This window comes from Microtus pennsylvanicus, chromosome 8, assembly GCF_037038515.1.
Source record: "Microtus pennsylvanicus isolate mMicPen1 chromosome 8, mMicPen1.hap1, whole genome shotgun sequence".
Taxonomy (NCBI): domain Eukaryota; kingdom Metazoa; phylum Chordata; class Mammalia; order Rodentia; family Cricetidae; genus Microtus; species Microtus pennsylvanicus.
The window spans coordinates 8,513,226-8,533,662 of record NC_134586.1 but is presented as its reverse complement, the minus strand read 5'-3'; the positions used below and the strand labels follow the sequence as shown (position 1 = coordinate 8,533,662).

The following is a 20,437-nucleotide window of genomic DNA, read 5'->3' as shown; positions in this document are numbered from 1 at the left end:
ATCTCTCGGTGTTATATACTGAGCATAAGGAGAACAAATAAATAAGCAATGAACATTTGAGATAGTCTTTTCATTTTATATGTAGTTTTATATTTTGAATATACAGGATATACTTTACAATGAACAGTTAAGTCTGCAGATGTTTCTTGTTTAACTGAATTAATTATGCATATGTGTATGCATATGTGTGTGTGTTTGTGTGCACATGTGTAGACTAGTCACCATCTAGAGCATTCTGTTACCCAAGAGGATTATTACCAGCACAGACTTTCCCTAATGGCTAGAACTGTTATAAACTTAATCTTCATAATCCAGTCTTTCTTGTTCTTGAGCCTCACACAAGTTGGATAATTGATGTTTAGATTTGTTCACAGTTCTAAATACTCATGGTTGTTTCTTTTTCATTACAATGGTATAGTCTGTAACGTCAATATACCATGAATTATTTATATTTAGAAACTTTAGTGCCAATAGCATTGTGGATAGTTTCATTCTTTTGGCTACTAGAGATCACACAGCCATGATCATTCTATGGGTTTATTCATTTTCTTTGACTAGATACTGGCATGCAAATACTAGTTCACAGACTGTCCATGATAGACAGTAGATGTTGCTGAGAAACAACATGGCAGAGCACATTTAAACATGCTCTGGATGTGTGAGTGCATGCTAATCTCCCCACATTTTTACCAGACCTTCTTCATGTTGTCAGCCTTTTACACTGTGATGTTATTTACATGATGACTATTTATGTTGAGTATGTCTGCATAGGCCATGTACCCATGCTGTTTTTTATTTTGCCTTCCAGTCTTTCACTTGGTAACCTCTGGCAACTGTATATTTTTATTCATTAAATGCATGTATTGCAAGTATTTCTCATATACTTTACCTTGCCTTTTAATTTTCCCTTTTATTAACCACAGATTCTTTTCTCATATAATATAATCAATACAATTTCTCCTCCCTCTACTCCTCCTAGTTCTTTCCTATCTGATTTGATGTAAGACCTTTTAATTTTGATACTGGTCATGATCATCATTTTAATTAAGCCCAGTTTTTAGTTTTTTCTTTCTTGCGTTATTTTCATTCTGGTTTTTTTTAGTTTTATAATTATATTTATGTACAGAAAACTCAGCAGTTTTAACCCAGTTTAGTGGCGAGTTCTTTGGCCTTTGCCTTTTCCAGCTTGGCAATTCGAGCCACAGATTTAGGACCCAGGACGTTGCCTCCCCAGTGGCGGCGGATCTCGTCAAATCTGTCGTTGTAATTGGTCCTAATAGCTTCCACCAGCTTGGCCAGAGCACCCTTGTCTTCCGAGTTAACCTGTGTGAAGGCAACAGTGGTGCACGTCTTCCTATGGACCAGCCGCTCCAGCCTGGCCTTTCCCTTGATGATGCAGTAGGGGACCCCCATCTTGCGACACAGAGCAGGCAGGAAGACTACCAGCTCAATGGGGTCTACGTCGTGGGCAATCACCACCAGCTGAGCCTTCTTGTTCTCTACCAAAGTGGTGACTGTATTGACTCCCGCTCGAAGGACAGGTGGTCTCTTAGTCGGGACATCCCCTTTGCCGGCAGCTTTCTTCTCAGCACGGGACAGCAGCCTCTGCTTCTTTTCCTGCTTGGTCTCTGGCCTGTACTTGTGGGCAAGTTTAAGCAACTGGGTAGCTGTTTGCCGGTCCAGGGCCTGGGTGAACTGGTTAATGGCAGGAGGAACTTTGAGCCGCTTATAGAGGATGGCCCTCTGTCGCTGCAGCCTAATGTAGCGAAGCCATTTGACGAAGCACGTGAGATCTCTCTTGGGCTGGATGTCCTGCTCAATGCCGAAGTTCTTAGGCCTCTTCTCAAACAAAGGATTCACCACCTTCTTCGCCTCCTGCTTCTTCACAACGGCGGGGGCCGGGGCCACCTTCTTCCCCTTGGCCTTCTTTCCCTTGGGCATCTTGCTGGGCTGGAGGAGAGACTTTCATTCTGCTTTTAAAACTGCATTAAGTCCCCAATTAAATGGTAACATAATACTTGTAATGTTACCATTTAATTGTTTCAGTTTTCACATATTGGAACAATACATTTCTAATCAAGTTTTTATATAATATGAAAGACAAGGTTTAACCAGAGTAAAGAGGAAAATAACAATCAAATAAACCCAAACCTCTTCCCAGGAGTTTGAACAAGAGTTCTTGTCTTTGAAGATGTGTCTGGTCCTCATTATTCCATATCATACAACAGTGCATCCAGGCTCTTGATCTCTCCCACAGTGGAGTCATGAATGAGGTTGTTAAAATTTTCAAATTGAAACCTGTTTTTCATAGAAGAAAATTAAGAATATTGTTTAGAGAGAGATGTTTCTAACAGAAAATTAGGACTAAGGAGATGGCTCAGTGGGTAGAGCCACTGCACTTTGCAGAAAGAAGGTCTGAAGCCCTGAAGAGAATCCCTGGGGTAGTTTTAAAACACTTAAAATTTTTACTAGTTTTTTTGTGGGAGGCACAGATTCCTTGGGCTCACAAATAAGCACTAGGGGAACCAGAAATGTTAAACACACAGGGATCTCTTCAAAGGTAGATATATAAGCTGTTTTCTGCCCAGAAGTTTAGGAGCAGAAGTGGTTAATAGCCTGATAACATTTGTGTTGTAAGGAGGGCTGCTTGTTTATCTCCCAACCGCCCAGCATCTCATACCCAAAATAACCACACGGAACTGTATTAATTAAATTAGTGCTTGGCCTATTAGCTCTAACTTTTTTTTTTTCGAGACAGGGTTACTCTGTAGCTTTTTGTGCCTGTCCCGGAACTAGCTCTTGTAGATCAGGCTGGCCTCGAACTCCCAGAGATCCACCTGCCTCTGCCTCCCGAGTGCTGGGATTAAAGGCCTGCGCCACCACCACCCGGCTAGCTCTAACTTCTTATTTCCATTCCCAACCTCCCACCCTCTGCCACCACTGCAGATTGTTACCATGATGTTTGGAGAGGCCTTTGCTGTTTTTTGAGACATTCATGCATATATACCCTCATTTCTGCATGCAACTTCCCCCAGATTCACTAACCCTATATTCAATATTCAATATGTTCACTGGAATATAAAATGAATACTATTCATTGAATATATTGAATATTGAAATAGATATATTAAATATTTTAATATATATAAATTGAGTGCAATTTATGCTCCCATACACTCATGGATATGGGACTATCCACTGAAGCATGGTCCACCCAAGCATCCACACTTTTAGGAAAATTGATTGTCCCTCCCCTAGCACCCACCAACAGTCAATAGCTCCTCAGTTAGGAATCCTGAGTCCTTCTCTCATACATGCTGAAATTTTGGCTACTTTGAACTTATACAAGTAACCATGAGTTCATAAGTGCAGGCTCTTGTCGTGTCCAGAAGACCGTTAACTGGGGTTTCCCAACGTTCTCAAAAGCACAATGTTTTCTGTATTTATTGAATGTGTGTTTATAAAAATAGGGCTGCATTATTCACCTTTCTGTTGCTGTTATAAAATACCATCCCCAAAGGGAACTTATAGAAGAGTTTATTTTGGTTTATGATTCCAGAAGGGCGAGTCTATCTTAGCTGGGTAGTGGCATGGCAGCAAGTGGCAGGTATGGTGTCAGGGGCAGGAAGATGAGAGCTTACATCTTCAAATACAAACACAAAGCAGAGAGAGAACCGGAAATAGAATCAAGCTTCCAATTCTCAAAACCTCTTTCCAGTAAAGAACTTCCTCAGGCAAGGCTGTACCTCCTTATAACTTCTTTAACCAGCTCCTCAAATTGGAGACCAAATGTTCAAATATCTGAGTCTATGGGTAACACTTCTTGTGCACATGACCACAAGAACTAACACTAACATAATAGACACAGAATTCATAGCAGAGCTAACTTCTAGGATAGAGAATTGAAGGTTACACACACACACACACACACACACACACGACTGAGAGAGAGGGAAGGGGGGAAAGAGAGCTAATTCTATCTTCACATTAATTTTTTTTTAATTAGGAGAAACTGTTAGAATGAATGAATTTGGATCACAAGTAGCTAGATACTTTACATTCTTCCTAGCATATGGTCCTTATTTTTAAAATAGCAATCACATGTCTTTTAGATGTTTGTTGCTCCTTCAAAGTACCAGGACACTTCCACCTCCTTCACCTGCTACATCCCCAAATCTCAGTTTAGCTGGAGAGCAAAGGTAGCATGTCCTTTATTCCATTTTAATAAATTCATATTCAGGCCCTTGTGACAATTAGCCTATTTCTACCTAGACCCTACCCTGGAGCTAGTTTCCAGCCTGAGCTGGATTCTTATATGTCAATTTTAATATTAAAAATTACAACCCATAGTCAAATAAAATAGATGGATTAAATTCCCTTTCATCTATTGATATATGGTAGAAACATCTTAAAGATATAAGAGTAACCAAAGATGTTATTTCTTTTAACTGCATGAAGAGTAGTTAAAAGATTAAGTATATAATATGCTATTATACAAGAGATAGTGTTAAGAAAGATTAATGTCTACCCAACTGCAACCTGATTGAGAATGTCAGTTCTGGTTATCTACCAGAAAGAACATCACTTGATCAGTTTATTCAGTATCAGTGGAACTGCACATTGCGTCATGTAGAATGTGAAACTCCGAGACTACACTTGCGCAGTCACTAAGAACATGTGTGATGCTCAGAGATTTCTTGTAGGCAGTTACTGAGTGACGTATTTTCTTATTCCTCAGGGCTTATCAACATTCCTGCAGTGGCCCTTGGAATATTCTCTGGGGGAATAGTTATGAAAAAATTCAGGCTGGGAGTGCTCGAAGCTACAAAACTCTACTTGGGATCATCTGTCTTCGGCTACCTACTCTTCCTCTCTCTGTTTGCCCTGGGATGTGAAAATCCTGGTGTGGCTGGACTGACTGTGACCTACCAAGGGTATGTTCCCTCATGATGTCTTATGAGGAGACGGGTTTGTTTAATTCAATTGTCAATAGAGTTCTCTAATAAGATCAATGTTTTAAGTCTCATAGCTTTCATAGGAAGGAAAATTTTAGTGGACTAGCTGGGACTACTTAAAACATAGAATCTATTATTGTCACCCAAATTTGTGGTTTTTTCCAGATATGAATTTAATGTCTTATAGAAATATAAAAATTGCTTAATCTACATCTTATGTTAGAAAATTAACCTGAAGCTGGGAGGTGATGGTGCAAGCCTTTGATCCCAGCGCTTCGGAGGTAGAGGCAGGTGGATCTCTGTGAGTTCGAGGTCAGCCTGGTTTACAAGAGCTAGTTCCAGGACAGACTCTAAAGCTACAGAGAAAGTATGTCTTGAAAAAAAATAAGAAAACAAACACAAAACAAACAAACAAACACCAGAAAATGAACCTGACAAATGAAGCAATGTAATCATGGGAATACAGAGCTTGAATTCTTAGCAAAGTGATCATTTATGGGTTGAAGCATTTTGGCTATTATTTTCTAATTTGAAAAATAGAATAATAACTATATTTTAAGATTTGAAGGCCTAAGTAATGTCATATACATAATAATTATTAGAACTTGCTTGTCATAAAATAGCTGGAAGAAGTTGCTTTTTCTCCCCTCTGGACTCCTAGTTAGCTGGATTGGTCTTCAGGCCATCTTTCCTAGTCTCTGCTGTGTTAAAATCACAGCAAGGGTCAGGAGGAAAAGTTGTCTCACAGCAGCTGTTCTTAGCTGTCCGTCTTGCACTGAGTCTGAAAATCATGAATAATTTACATTTCCTGGTTTTGCCCTCCTGCCTGTGCCATCCCATATGCGGTAGGTGATTGGATTGTGTTGTTTCTAGCTTCTTTCTTAATGCAAGACTAGATCTTATAAGACCTATTTCACGATCCCATTTAAGAGTTTTTACCACTCCACCATAGGGAACGCCTGCATCCTTCTAGTTGTTCTACACTGTTCATCTACAGATGTTATTGAACCTCTACCATGTGCCAGAGAGGATCTAGATTAAATCTACCAGACTGCAGATGTTACTGAACCTCTACCATGTACCAGAGAAGATCTAGATTAAATACACCATACTGCTTGAAGCCCTGCAGAGGTAGAAAGGGAGACTATCCAGATCTTGTATTTATTAGTTTCCTGTTTTCAATGCCTGTGACCAAATACCTGTCAAGAAGCATTTTAAGAAACATGGTGTTGATTTAGGCTTGTGATTTGAAGGGACATATACAGCCCACCATGGAGGGGAAGGCATAAAAACAGGTGACCCCGTGAGTTTTTGAGTGTATAGGAACTCCATGTCCACATCTCATCAGACCAGGAGACAGAGATGGGACAGAAAGCAAGGCTCTCACCCAGTGACCTACAGACCCCACCTCCCAAAGCTTCCACAACCTCTCAAAATACCACCACCTAATGTTACAGTCAAGTATTCAAACACATAAGCTTATAGAGGAAATTTTTAATCCTCTGTATCTCCTCTATTCTACCTGATCATCTGCCTAGTGTCTACATTCTAGCCTCTATTTTCTTCACCAAATGATTCCTTCTGCTTGTAACTAACCACACGATGTAATATCTCTCATTTAAAATGAAAACAGTGAATGCAAAGTTAAACATAAATGTATGCCTAGCAGGGTTTGAGAATGAAGAGTGGTCAGAAATAGACATTAAGTGTTAATGATGAAGCAATAAAAGGCTCTACAAGGAGTACAAGCCTTGTGCTATTTTTGACAGTACCTTTCATATTTGTTATAAACCTGCATGGTGGAATCATTTGTAGTTTTCTGTTTATAAAGCATATAACTTTCACTTTCTAATGCATATTCTCTAAACTCTTATACAAGTTAGTTTTGCTAACCTTCTTAGAAGGAAAGTGAGTTTTTAAAAGTTAATTTGCTCTCCAAACTTAGCATCTATCAAGTGTAGGTCTTGACTTTGCACATAGGCATGACTCACAGTATACTATTCTTTCTGTGTTATGCTGTTTCTAAGGCAAAAGCAAATACATAAACAACTGCTGAAAATTTTGAAGTTCATATTATGAATACTTCCATGATAAAAGATGAAGTATTTTAAAGAAATAAAAGATAATATGACCATTGAGTACTAGCCTCTTCAACAGAGTCACTTTGAGAGACTGTAGCTGAATGACAATCATGGTGTCATTGTTTGGTGCATTCTGAAGCTCCTCTTTCAAAATTGCCTCCCATACTTTTCAAACATCCTCCACAGTGGCAGATTTAACCTTTGAGAATAGCTGTGCCATTGAAAGCAATCAAAGAAAGGCAACACCACTAGGAAAACATCCCACTGCTTACTGCAGCTCTCTGAAAGAAAAGTCTCATTGGGGAATAAACACTCTAACATGTTTGTTGAAACTCTTCTTGTAATTAAAATTTTAAGCCACAACCCTACTGTCAAACACATCTTTTATAAGATGTGTTTGCAATTAAAGTCTGTCCTAGATGGCAAAGTAAACGTATCCCCAGTAATGTAAAATAATTAACTTCAATGCAAAATGCTTCCGCTGGGATTGTCCTGTGTTGCTCTGTTTGAAATGGTTATTTTGGTTCCAGACACCCAAGAGGTCCTCTACTGACAAGCTTGAGATATGGCAACTGAGGGTGTATCTTTCCTGTAATAAGGAGAACAATGCTGGCATGAGGACAGGAATTTAGATGCAACAGACCTGGGAGGGTCCATGCCCAGCTTTGTCACTAACGAATGGTGTGAGTTTGAACAAGAGCCCTGCCTAAAATGACCTTCCTGATATGCATGTGAGTGGGTGGCCTCCTTCACACCAGGGTTCGCTGGAGGTCCAATCATCTGCAACCTTGACCTCACAGGACCTTTAGTGAACTAATACTGATGCTGAGCTTTTAAAGATATTATTGTCATTACAGCTTCAGATGGAACCATTCATCTTAGCCAGAAGTTAACACTTCATGGAAGAGAAGATTACATGTTCACAGAGGACTTACCTGAGACCTAGGAAAATGGGAAAATGCCCTTTTGTTCTGTTTGGGGTGACATTTGAGATGCCACAATCCAAAGCAGCCCAATTAGAGGGACAGTTACCTCAATTAAGAAATTACTGCTGTAATTATATAGGAAATACACATTAGAAGCAAGGGCCCAAAGCACTGGTTCTTTCTCTAAACACCACCTTTTGATGAATGTGATTTCAATGCTAACATGATTTCAATACTAACATTAGGGAGATCGAAGCAGGTGGTCTGAGAGTTCAAGCCCCACCCAGGCTATACAGCAAGACCAAGACTCAGTTGAAAAGACATTTTTTTCTTTGATGATTTAGTTCCCAGAAACTATGTGTCATGCTCAACTATGTGCTAAGAATTATATTTGACATCAGCATCATAAGAATAAATAAATAACCTGGTCTGGCCTCCACATTTTATACATTTCAAAATATTAATTATTCATTTAAGTATCTAAAATATCTGCATAAAAATTTATTAAGGTGATAGATCAACCCAAAAGGAAATAAAATGAGGAAAGAAACTGAATTATGAAAGGTCTATAAGAATAACACATAGCATGAAGCCAAAGTGACACACCCATGGGTAAGTACCCTGTGAACAGACTAGAAAAAGATAAAAACAGTTCAAGAAAGTCAACAGTTGGAAGATAAGTACTATTCATTAATATTTATAGACAGTTTTCATCCTCCCAAAGCTAGCACTTCAGAGTGCTGCAATACATTTTTGTGGCTGAATGAGTTGGCAATTCATTGAATAATGTGGAATAATGTCAGCAAAGACAACAAAGGATGCAGAAGACCTCTGTGCATGGGGAGAATGGAGGGACAAAGGATTCATGATGCATCACTGGAAAGACATATGCAACTAGATATGTGGTTCCAGTGCAAGCAAGAAGGGTGTTCCCTGTTAGCTGCTTTCACTCATTGCTATAACCAACACCCATCATACTGATGTCCACACCGTTGAAAAGATAGCGTGTATAATGTCATAGATGGGCCTTGAATTTTACTTTTCTATCTTGAAATCATGAAGGGAACCACCTCTGTTCAGAAATTTATTACAGAACCCTGGAAGCAGGAGACTTTAATAAGACCTTTAAGCTAAGAAGTGAATGTGGCTGGAACTGGTAAACCTCTTAAGATGGGGCTTAAGGGAAAGTCAGTTAACAGTTGGCTTATATTTAACACTTAGATGCTGAAACTTTTAACACAACAATTGTATATTCAAAAGACAAACAGTTGTCAATATCACAGCATTTATATGACTCAAGAGCATTGACATTTTAAAATCAGGATCTTGCCTGCTAAGAGGTAATGTTTTATACTGTTACGTTTCTTTTCAGAACCAAACCTGTTTCTTATCATGAACGAGCTCTCTTTTCAGATTGCAACTCAAGATGTAAATGTTCAGAGTCAAAATGGGAGCCCATGTGTGGGGACAATGGGATCACATATGTGTCAGCTTGTCTTGCTGGTTGTCAATCCTCCAGTCAGAGTGGAAAGAACATTGTAAGACATCTCTCCTAATGTATCTGCCTGTTCGCTGGCTATCATATAGACCTGTGTTGCTTCATTGGGGTCTTGGGTGACCCAGGCAAAAGCCATGGTTCTGATCCAACCCTTGTATTTATATGGAAATATTGGGAATTTAAAACACTCTTTTGGATCTAAAGCTGAAATAGTTAAGGAAAGAATTAGTCATAAAACAGGTATAACAACTTTCATAATTGTTTAGTCTACACCTATTATTTTATTGTGAAAAGCATTAGCCAAGAATAAGTCCCAACAATCTTATAATTTAACTTGTGAGGTCTACTTTAGAACATTTGTCTCCTGAACTAAGGCCAGTAGATACAGGAGGTTTTTGGAACAGCACAAATATGGGAGGTTACGAGGTCTGTATCTCAAAAGACATGGATTCAGGAGCCCAGAACTGATTCCAGGGAAGTTAATGGTTCTGAAGCAGCTCTACTTGCTCAGGAGTAGATAGATGGTCGGCACTGCAGAGCTTCTGGAGAGTGGAATGGAGTCAGAACTCTAGACAGGAATCTCGCTCAGCCTGTCCAGGTGAAATCACTCATGTACTTGAGAGGAACGGCTTGAACTGCAAGCGTTTGTTCCTCACAGCTGTAGACAGGAAGTCGAACTGAAGGTGCCAGTGGGTCCATTGCAAGGTGAGGGCTGGCCATGGGGTTGCTGACGTCCTCAGGGCGGAGGGCAGAAAGAAGGACAAGGTGTCTGTAGTAGTCAGCCTTTTCACTCCTATAGTTAACTAAGAGAAAGCTTTTAAAGAGAGGAAAGCGCTGTTCCGGTTTAGCTTCTCGGTGTGGACCCTAGGCTTGCTGCTTCTGGACCTGTGCTACTGCGGTTTACCCTGCAGCAGCTGTGTGATACAGGCCATTAGCCTCACAGGAACTGAAGGGAAAGCAGAGCAGAGGACAGGCTACATCTTTCCAAGGCACTCCACAGGGACCACTTTTTCTACCTAGCCCCCTCTCCTGCCCTTGACCATCCCAAAAAAAACATCATGATCTTTTTCACAAATCCATCAACTGGACACCCAATCCCTGGTACTAGAGGAGAATGCTTCCTGTTTAAATATTAAAATGATATTTTTCTAATATGGACACTAATTTCTGAAAACGTTATCTTTACAACCTTTCAAAGCCCTTACCTCCATGTTTCATAGCACAGGAACTTAATATTCCAATAAACTGGGATGAGCATTCAGTGCATAGTGGAAAGTAGTTGTGAAGGACACACCCTTTAATCACACCTTGGCATTTCAGGTCTAACACTGCCTTTCGTAAAAACTGAACAACACATATATATTTAAATATACTTGTTGGCTAGTTATGAATGCTTTGCCCAACACATCTGAGGGCATACCAGATGATAGTGAGGCACAGGAACAAATAACAATAAAACAAAATCAGGAATATAACGAAAAACATTTAACCAGAGCCATACATACATACATACATACATATATATGACTACATATGTATGCATGCATATACCTACAGATATATATGAATTTTTCCAACTTTATTTCATTCATTATTTGCAAATTCAGTCTTCAGCAATAAAAATGACAACTTGTTGTCTCAGTATTTCCACGGCTATGGTAAAATACCCTGACTTGGAGAAGAAAGAGTTTATTTCACTTATGCTTCCGCATCGTGGTCCATCACCTGAGGAAGCCAGGGCAGGAACCTAGAAGCAGGAACTGAAACAGAGGCTCTAGATGATGGCCACTTACTGGCCTGCTCCCTGTGGCTTGCTCATCCTTCTTTCTCATACCATACAGAAACCCCTGAATAGGGGTGGCACCCAGCACAGTGGACTGGGACCTCCCACATCAATCACTAAATACAAAAAATGCTCTACAGACTTGCTTACAGCCCAATCTTATGAAGGCAATTTCTCAGTTATAGTCTTTTTTTTTTCCAGATAACTAGAGCTTCTGTCAAGGACTAAGACTCTTTTAATTACAAATAGATAATAAATGCTATGAGATTCTCATTTCATAAATAAACTGCACCTAAATAACCCATGAGTTATAAAAATTACTTCTTTATATCCAAGATTTAATTGACTTTTATGCATAAAGATTATTTTCCCTAAAAGACAATGTAAATTCTTCCATATCTTCTAATTCTGTCCATTTATTCAATGACTTTTTTTCTTAAGTACTGAAAATGAGGTCAGTTTTAGGCTCTGGATGTGTAGTAGTGACAAGGTAGGGTGTCCTCCTTTTATAGAGGTAGTATTCTAATAGAGATGCCATTTAAAATTAAGTGCCATTTACTAGTGACAGGGACTGAGTTAGGATACAAGGGCAGACAGATGGGCTGTGATTTAAATGGGGAGGTCAGGGAGTTCTCTCATGAAATCTTTAGGGTCAAAGGGAAGCAAAACAAGCAAGAGGAAAGTTTCCTGGACAGGGAGAAGCAGTACTATGAGACATGAGTAAATTTTCTGTCTTTAAGCTTTGTGTATATGGCGGGGGGCTTCTAGGATAAAACATGCCTGTAAAATTGCTCTGTTGGAGCCATTGTGTAACCAAAATAGAGGGCAATCAGGCAGATTGTTGACCAAAGAGATCAGGGTGAGATCTGGGAGCTACGTGATAGAGAATGTATAATTCACTACAATGATTTGGGATCCTTACAAATGTTTAATGAATACTAATTTCAGGATTGAAGTCAGTGAGAAAATTTGAACATTCACTTGGTTACTATGTGGAAAGTAGATTAATGAGAGAGAAAGAAGTTGAGCACAAAGTTGACCATGATAATATTCAAAGCATGAAATAGTAGTGACACTCATGTTTAGACTGTAGGCCATGATTTAAACAATGAAATACTCTATTAGAGTTCACCTTAATATATGTTAATATAGCAAAAAAAATTGCCCCCATTGATCATGTAAGACATATATATTTTACTGAAAGTCTTTTAAAATAAATTGGTAACTTCTGATTTTATTAAATATACCTCAATAATTGGACTTTTCTCTACTGTGTTGCAGATATTTTCTAACTGCACGTGTGTGGGACTTGCAGCCCCTAAGTCAGGAAACTGGTCAGGCATGATGGGCAGGTGTCAGAAAGATAACGAATGTCCCCAAATGTTTCTGTATTTCCTCGTGATTTCTGTCATCACGTCATATACCTTATCTCTAGGTGGCATACCTGGGTATATATTACTCCTGAGGTGAGTACTGAGTTTCCTTGCTACAACTTCACTATCAAATGTAGTATATATTCTTCTCCATGGTCAGGATTCTTGATAGCTTGTTGAAACAATTTCACCAGTCCCCGATTCCACTCTCAGATGAACCCACTTTAGGATTTTATATAAAAATGTAGCTGAGTAGAGTTTCCTTAGTTCAGCATGTTTGCAAACCCTTGATCTAGATCAATGTTAAAACCTACATCATTGAAGGTTTGTGGAAAACACCATGTGGGGCTTCTGATGTTGGAGGCAGTATTAATAACACAGGTAAAATGTACCTTTCATTAAATATGCTTTCATGAAATGTATGTAATAAACAATTAAAGGTATGTTTAATAACACAGTGTTTTAAATTGATCATTTTGATCTATAGGCTATTATATTTTACATATTCTTGCTAAGACTGGAATTTGCCATGATAAGTATTATGTTTTTTTTTATCATTTGAGGTTTCTTATCTATGAATATTATGTGAATGACATAAAACAATTTAGGACCCTAAAATATGCACTCCTTTGCATGTTTTAATTAGAATATATGTTTTAAAGAATGATTTAAATAGAAATTAAGCATTGATTTCTGGTATAAATCATATATTTAAAAATGGGGGAATTTTAAATTTTATGTCACTCTTTAAATGAAATTAATGTAATTAAAGAATAATGAATAATGATTGGATAACCATGACCAGATTAAAGATTGTATGAAAAGCTGTGTGTGTGTACACATGTACATGTATGCATGTGTATAGGACACACCTGCGTGGGTGTTCACTCATGAGCAAGCCCCAGATTGATGTCGGCAATCTCATCAAATGCTCTTCCAGTGCTCTTCTGCCTTATTCACTGAAGCAGCATCTCCCAGGCAGAACTTGTCAGTGTTGCTAGCTCTGATGATTCCCTGTCTCTACTTTTGAGGCAAAAAGAACAGGTCCACTCAGTATTTATGTGGGATCTGAGTGTCTGAACGTATGGTTTCATGGTTGTATGGCAAGTGCTTCGGCCACTGAGAAGTCTCTCAGGCCGTATTTTCTAACTGGTGCTTCTCCTATTTTAGGTGCATTCAACCACATCTTAAATCTTTTGCTCTGGGAATCTACACCTTAGCAGTGAGAGTTCTTGGTAAGTATAATAAAATGGATCATTTTTTTTCTTCTCTTTCTAAAACATTGTGTGAGTGTGTGTGTGTGTGTGTGTGTGTGTGTGTGTGTGTGCTGGTTTATTGTCAGGGGCCCCAGAAGTGTCATGGATGGCAGGGAAATAATCTGTGAAAGGTGAAGAATGAAGCTCAGATCAGCATCATTTTAGCAGCCTCTGGGTCAAAACTTCCAGAGTCTGACCTTGTGGTTTATTTTACTTACACATTTAAGCACAGTAAAACTCGGGGGTGGGGAAACTGCCACAGTTATCACAACAAAAGCTTTAATGATGACTACATTGAAACTCCCTTGCAAATGAGCTAAGCACCTGTGACCTTTTAATAAGAATGAGTTCTGTTGGCTGATAAACAGCACTCAGGGTAAGGGCCTAAGGAGAAGGGATTGGTAATAAGCGTAAGGATAGATTCTATTGATGGAGGATGCAAAATACCTCGGCCTTCTTTCATAAGGAAGGTTTCCATTCACTGATAGACAAAACTCAGGGTTGGGACCTAAACAATGCTCAGGATTTGGGGGGCATTCAGGATGGTAGGCTTCATAGAATAGCAAAAAGATTACCAGGAAATTTACCTGATTGTTTTTTGTAAACAGTCAATAAAATATTTCAGGTGAGAACTATGTACGTGACATTGTGTGTCATTTTGCCCTTTCTGTTGTAAAGACCTGACTTTAGTGTATACTATCACTGAATAATGTTCTCTTTGTAAATATGAGGGCCCTAACCCTCATCCCTCATGAGAGATTTGTCGATAAAAAGTGACCTGTGAGATGATGTCATTATTCCACTTTTGGCATATGTTTTGCCTGAAGCTGATATGACTATAAATGATTCTAATTTAAATCAATTATATTACAACTATTCATAAAACTTCAATAGATTTTAAACAGGCTGTATTTCAAAAATAATTTCTGTTTATTATCAAAGGCCTGTTTTTCTTGATGGTATCATAAATGCTTTAGGATGACTGTAGTAAGAGTACACTATTTTGTGTAACTGTATGCTGTGGTTTGAATATGAAATAATATGCCCCACAGGTTTCATTTGTTTGAGTGTCCACCAGATTCCAAGCTGGTGTCACCATTTGGAAGGTTGAGGTATCTTTAGGAGGTGAGACCTAGCTGGAGGAGGAAATCTCTGATCGGGGTGGGGTGAGGCTTGAGGTCTGTAACTTGGCAACTTCTAACTGTAGTTTTCCATGCTTCCTGCTCTAGCCATTTACCAAGCATGCCCCTGCTGCATGGGCCAAGCATTTTGGCATGCTTTCCCTACCATGATTTATTCAAATACCTTGAACTATGTGCCCAAAATAAACCCTTCCTTTGTTAGCTGTGAAAATGTTGGAGACTCATAAACAACAGAAGCAATGGTGTAAAACGGATGGCCATCTTTTTGCAATACATAAAAAGAAATGAAGCTGTAAACGCCTTTTAATCCTGTCATTATGCGTGTGTTAAAACTTGATTGTGAGAGTTTACCTTTTCTTCATAGGATTGTGCCCTCACTAATCAGTTACTGAGAAATGATGAGCATTGTAGCATGAATAAGAAAGGAACTGCCTGTGCCTGCATAGTTTGGATTTAGCATAAAACACAGTTAAACAAACAAGCTGTTCTGAGAACATTAACGGTTGGTGAAAGGGACTGAGCTGTGTGCTAGTGAGCAGAATTAATACATTTTAGGCCATTGGAATGACCCTTTCTGAAGGGAATTATTTGAACTGAGATACAACGGGTATGTGAGCATTAAAAAGAGGGAGGTAGGGAGGCAGAGAGGTAGGGTGGTGGTGTAAATCTTTAATCCCAGCACTTGAGAGACAGAGGCAGGCAGATCTCTGTGATTTGGAGGCCAGCCTGGTCTACAGAATGAGTTCTATGACAGGTTCCAAAGGTACACAGAGAAACCCTGTCACAAAAAAAAGAAAGAAAAAAAAGAAAGGAAAAATAAATTTAAATTTATTTAAGACAAAGAAAGCTATTCAGGGTATTAGGCAAGAGGACAGAGCATTTTGAGCATTGAAAGATATTCAATAGTCACGCCTTTAATCCCAGCACTCAGGAGGCAGAAGGAACTGTATCTCTATAAGTTTTAGAACAGCCTGGTCTATAAGACCTAGTTCCAGGAGAGCTAGGGCTGTTACGGAGAAACCCCATTTCAAAACAAACAAACAAAAACCAAACAAGAAAGACATTCAATAAATCTAGGATCCAAAATATAGTGTTTGGTCTTGGAACAAATACCTTGGGAAATTATCTGTATGGTTATTTGCATAGTAAATAGGTTATAGAGTGATAAGGAAATTGGCCAAAAAGAACCCTTAGCTGTTGCTTTTATTTGGGGTGGAGTTTCTGGGAATTGAACCTAGGGCTCTAAAGTATGCTAGGCAAATTCTCTACCAGTGAACTGTACACATATCCTTGCTAGGCTTTACCTTGGAGCAGTAGAGAGAGGAGAGTATATGAGATGTGCCAGGATTTGGGATGTATTAAATGTGAGAGAATGGCTCAAAGATGACGTCCACGCTCACAGCCCTGGCCACTTGGTGATTCAGTTTAGGGAGAAGTTCACATTGATAAGTGTTTACATTGAGTGTGGTGTGCCAGGAGTTGTACACCTGGACTTAAGCTAACGAGAGTTTTTGCATGAGTCCGGAGCTTGTGACCAAGCACTGAGCCATAAAGAGGTCTCTCAAAGAGGTCTCAGTGAGTAACTATGGCTTTTTGTCTCCCAAACAGTGATTCCTGGGCTCAAGGTAAGTAGTTCTGGGTTACCATTCATGACAAAACTTAGATGCAATTATTTGTGTTTCTTACAGCAGGAATTCCAGCTCCTGTGTATTTTGGTGTTTTGATTGACACTTCATGCCTCAAATGGGGATTTAAGAAATGTGGAAGCCAAGGCTCCTGCAGATTATACGATTCTCATGCTTTCAGGTACAATGTCAATCCAGTCCCAGGTTCCGGTGCTACTGCATTACATCCTATGCAACATGTGGTGGTTTCCATGTTTCTAAGATAAATCAACAAAAAAAACTGGGAACTGTTTCATGTACCAATTCTGTTATTTGCTATTTGACTTAAAAATATGTATTTCCCAGTGTTAATACTGAATTTCATTTAAATGTCATCATTATTTTGTACTTAATTTTTAAGTTATCGTATGAAGTAATAGGATTCATGAATTTATATAATTATGATGCCCTCACACATATGTATCATTATACTTTGTTCTAATTTATCCCCCTTCCAAGTAATTATTTTTTTAATATGATGAAAATGAGTTAGATAAAATGCCTCACCCCTGCAATCCCAAAATTTAGGGGGCTAACAGAAGAGAACTAATGCTCACTTGAGGTCGACGTGGGCTGTATAATATGTCCTAGGCTAACCTGAAGCTACAGAGTAAGCATCCCTCACACACACACATACACATGTACACCACATACATACACACATACCACACACACCACATACACCACACACACATACACACATACCACACACACACCACACACACACAATGCGCACACACAACACACAAACACACACACACATGTGCATGTATTTACATGAGCAAACATATATGACAAATGATGGAAATTTCTAGAATACAGTAACATTTTTAAAAGTTTGTGTACACTAATAGCAAGACATTTCCTGATACTCAGATGCATTTAAATGTAGGTCACATTCTGGGTTTAATTCTATTCTTTTTTAAACTAAGCCAAACTGTACCATTTACGTCAGTGCTAATCCCCTGGGCAAGATCAGGATTTGGCTCTCAATCCGTCCGGCTCTTATTGCCAAGCTGATGTTCAATTATTCCAGTACTTGAAATGCATAAAAGTAAAAGGCTTCCTCTGTGTGGGTGAGTGTGTCTGGGGTGGAGAGTGTGGTTTTCTCACTACGGTATCGTTCAGTTCTGTTCATCAGACCTTTATTCCCCTTATTGCTGAAAGCAATACTCCAATGGCTTAAGAGCAGGGACTTCCTTTTCTTCAAAGGCTTACAAGCCAAACACTTTGTTTCAGAGAAGTAAAGCTGAGTCTCTAGCATCTAAGTTGAATGTGAATAAGACGGGTTTAATAGGCTTTGATGGTATGTGTGAAGGGTTTTTGGTTCATGACCAGGGCTGGTTCAGGGGCTATGATTTGGCATATGTTCTCATTTGCTGTGGCTAAATATTCACTGTAATGTGCCAGTTGTGTGATGCAGGGACTGTGAGACTGTGAGAATATTTATCAAGTGACCAGGACAGAGCTTGAAGCCTGTCCGTTTATGTTCTTCTGGTGTTAAAAGGCTTCTCAGGGAAGAGAGTAAACTGAACATTACATTAATTTGCAGGCGGTTCTGCTCCACTATCAATTATGACCCCTCCTTCCAATTGCTTGCTGCAGCTTTTCTTTGGAATGTGTGGGAGGAATATTTGATGCAGGGTCACCACAAGACTCAATCAAACCTAGAAACTTTGGAAAGTGGAAGAGACATTTTAAAAATTATACTTAAGACAGCAATAGCCTAACTGGAACATCCCCGAGCAAGCAGGAAGATGGCTACCTAACTTCAGGGAATCCTCATACAGAAAGTGGAATTTATTATGTCATTTGCAGTAGCTAGGAATGAACAATGCTAAGAAATATGGCAGTGAGCTGCTGGTAGTTCACCAGTGTTCACAGCCACGGGTCTATGCTAGGAAACCTGTGTCCTTCGAGAAAGCCATCATCACACTGTTAGAAGCTTCAATTATGTTTTATTTCAAGCTGAGTAGCTGCAACAATTATAACTGAGATTCTTTCCTCTTTTAGACACATATACCTGGGACTAACCACCCTCCTTGGTACGGTGTCCATTTTCCTAAGCATGGCTGTGCTTTTTATTTTAAAGAAAAAGTACGTTTCAAAACACAGCTGCTCCATAGCCACAAGAGGCAAAGCAGTGGCATCTTCAAGCTTCAGGATGGAAGCACGTGCTGCGAGGGATCATGGGCAACAGCCCAAGTACTGGCCCGGCAAGGAGACACGACTTTAGGAAAATCACAGAAAACAAACAAACACGGAGGTCATCTTATGCAAAACACGAATGTTCTGCAAACAAATAAAATTATAAACAAAAGGGCTTCCCAATGTAACGTCTTTCTCCTTTTAAAAGTGTGCCTGCTTTTCTTTTGTTTTTTACTCTAAGCTATAGATGGTAGACCTCAATAAATATCACTAAACATAGAGATGAAAAAAATGACCTTAAAACCTTTAACTTATTTATACATTCCTTTTAATTATTTTTTTCATTTGTGCTTCATCTGTATGGTGTCCATTGATATGTAAGATGTATTCCTGGGGGTGGGTTTCTCTTGTGTCAGATTACGACATGTCCTTGCTAAACTGAGTCACTTGTCCAGAATACACTTTGAGTCGTTCCTAAGGAGAGCGCTTGGTTCTAGATCCTTCTTGGAATGCAGCAGTTGATACAGAAAAGGTTCATGACAGAGTGGCCTTGAAAGGCTATTTTAAGTTATTAGTTCCCCCACTAATTGTTTACATCTGTTCATTGTGACATTAGAAGCATCCATGGTCATATTGTTGTTAATGTCACTGTGCCTTATTGTCTGTGCATTCAATGAATTAAAATATTTGAAAACAAATGCTGTCCATATTTCCGTGTAGACAGTCAAATCGGTACTTTATACACAAGGTGTAGTCATAAATATATTTAAAAGTTAAGTTTGGGGGTGTGTGGACCTGGGATATCATCAGAATGCATTATGTGAATTCCCAAATAATCAATAAAAATAATACGTTGGAAAAATATAATATCACAGATACTACAAAATGCTTATATATCTGTGGTACTATGTGTTACTGTGTAGCGTATCTAAGGTATATAATGTTTATGTATACTATACATGTACTATATAGTTTATCTGTACTTTATATATAAAGCGGGGATTTAGACTCTCCAAAGGCTCATTTTCCCCCTGTTGAGGTTGTAGCCTCTAGATGCCATTTGTTTGTCCTGGTTAGTCTTTTGTCACCTTGATACAAGCTAGTGTCATTTGGAAAGGGAGACTCTCAATTGAGGAAATTCCCCCATAATACTGGCCTATAGGCAAGTCTGACAAGCATTTTCCTGATTACTGATTGATTGACCTCCTGGACCGGTGGTCCTGCATTAAATAGGAAAGCAGGCTCAGCAAGCCATGAGGAACAAGTGGGTAAACAGCACCCCTCCATGGCCTCTACTTCAGTTCTTGCCTCCAAGTTCCTACTTTAAGCTCCCACAGTGATGGGAGTTATAAGGTAAAATAAACCCTTTCCTCCACAAGAAAGTTAAGTTTCTGGAAACCATTAATGACTGTGGTTGTTATTCCTAGAAAGTAAATGGATTAAGTGGAATTAAGGCTGGGTGTGGTGTCTTAGATGTCTAGTGGCCACTTACCAGACAAGTCAGAAAGATTCCACCAGGTAACTCTCTGGTAGCTTCACTGGAAACCTTCAGTTCAGACCCTTCCTCTCCCCTGGCATTTTGACACTCCCCTGACTGCACTCTAATCTTCA

The 20,437-nt window shown here is 39.1% G+C and overlaps 1 protein-coding gene and 1 pseudogene across 2 annotated transcripts in view; one reads left to right on the top strand and one right to left on the bottom strand.

Moving 5' to 3' along the window:
• Nucleotides 1-19,708, top strand: part of Slco1c1 (solute carrier organic anion transporter family member 1C1) — a 42,273-nt gene extending 22,565 nt beyond the window's left edge. Inside the window, exons 10-15 of one of the 2 annotated variants that reach the window (XM_075982394.1) lie at nt 4,739-4,934; nt 9,335-9,500; nt 12,525-12,709; nt 13,787-13,851; nt 16,703-16,820; nt 18,692-19,708. In XM_075982394.1, coding sequence (XP_075838509.1) covers nt 4,739-4,934; nt 9,335-9,500; nt 12,525-12,709; nt 13,787-13,851; nt 16,703-16,820; nt 18,692-18,914 — 953 coding nt within the window. In that variant the 3' untranslated portion in view covers nt 18,915-19,708. The remainder of the gene's footprint in view (nt 1-4,738; nt 4,935-9,334; nt 9,501-12,524; nt 12,710-13,786; nt 13,852-16,702; nt 16,821-18,691) is intronic. The other variant, XM_075982395.1, reaches the window with a different exon arrangement.
• On the bottom strand, nt 1,141-1,941 carry LOC142855857 (large ribosomal subunit protein eL8 pseudogene; annotated as a pseudogene).
• Nucleotides 19,709-20,437: the final 729 nt, after the last annotated feature.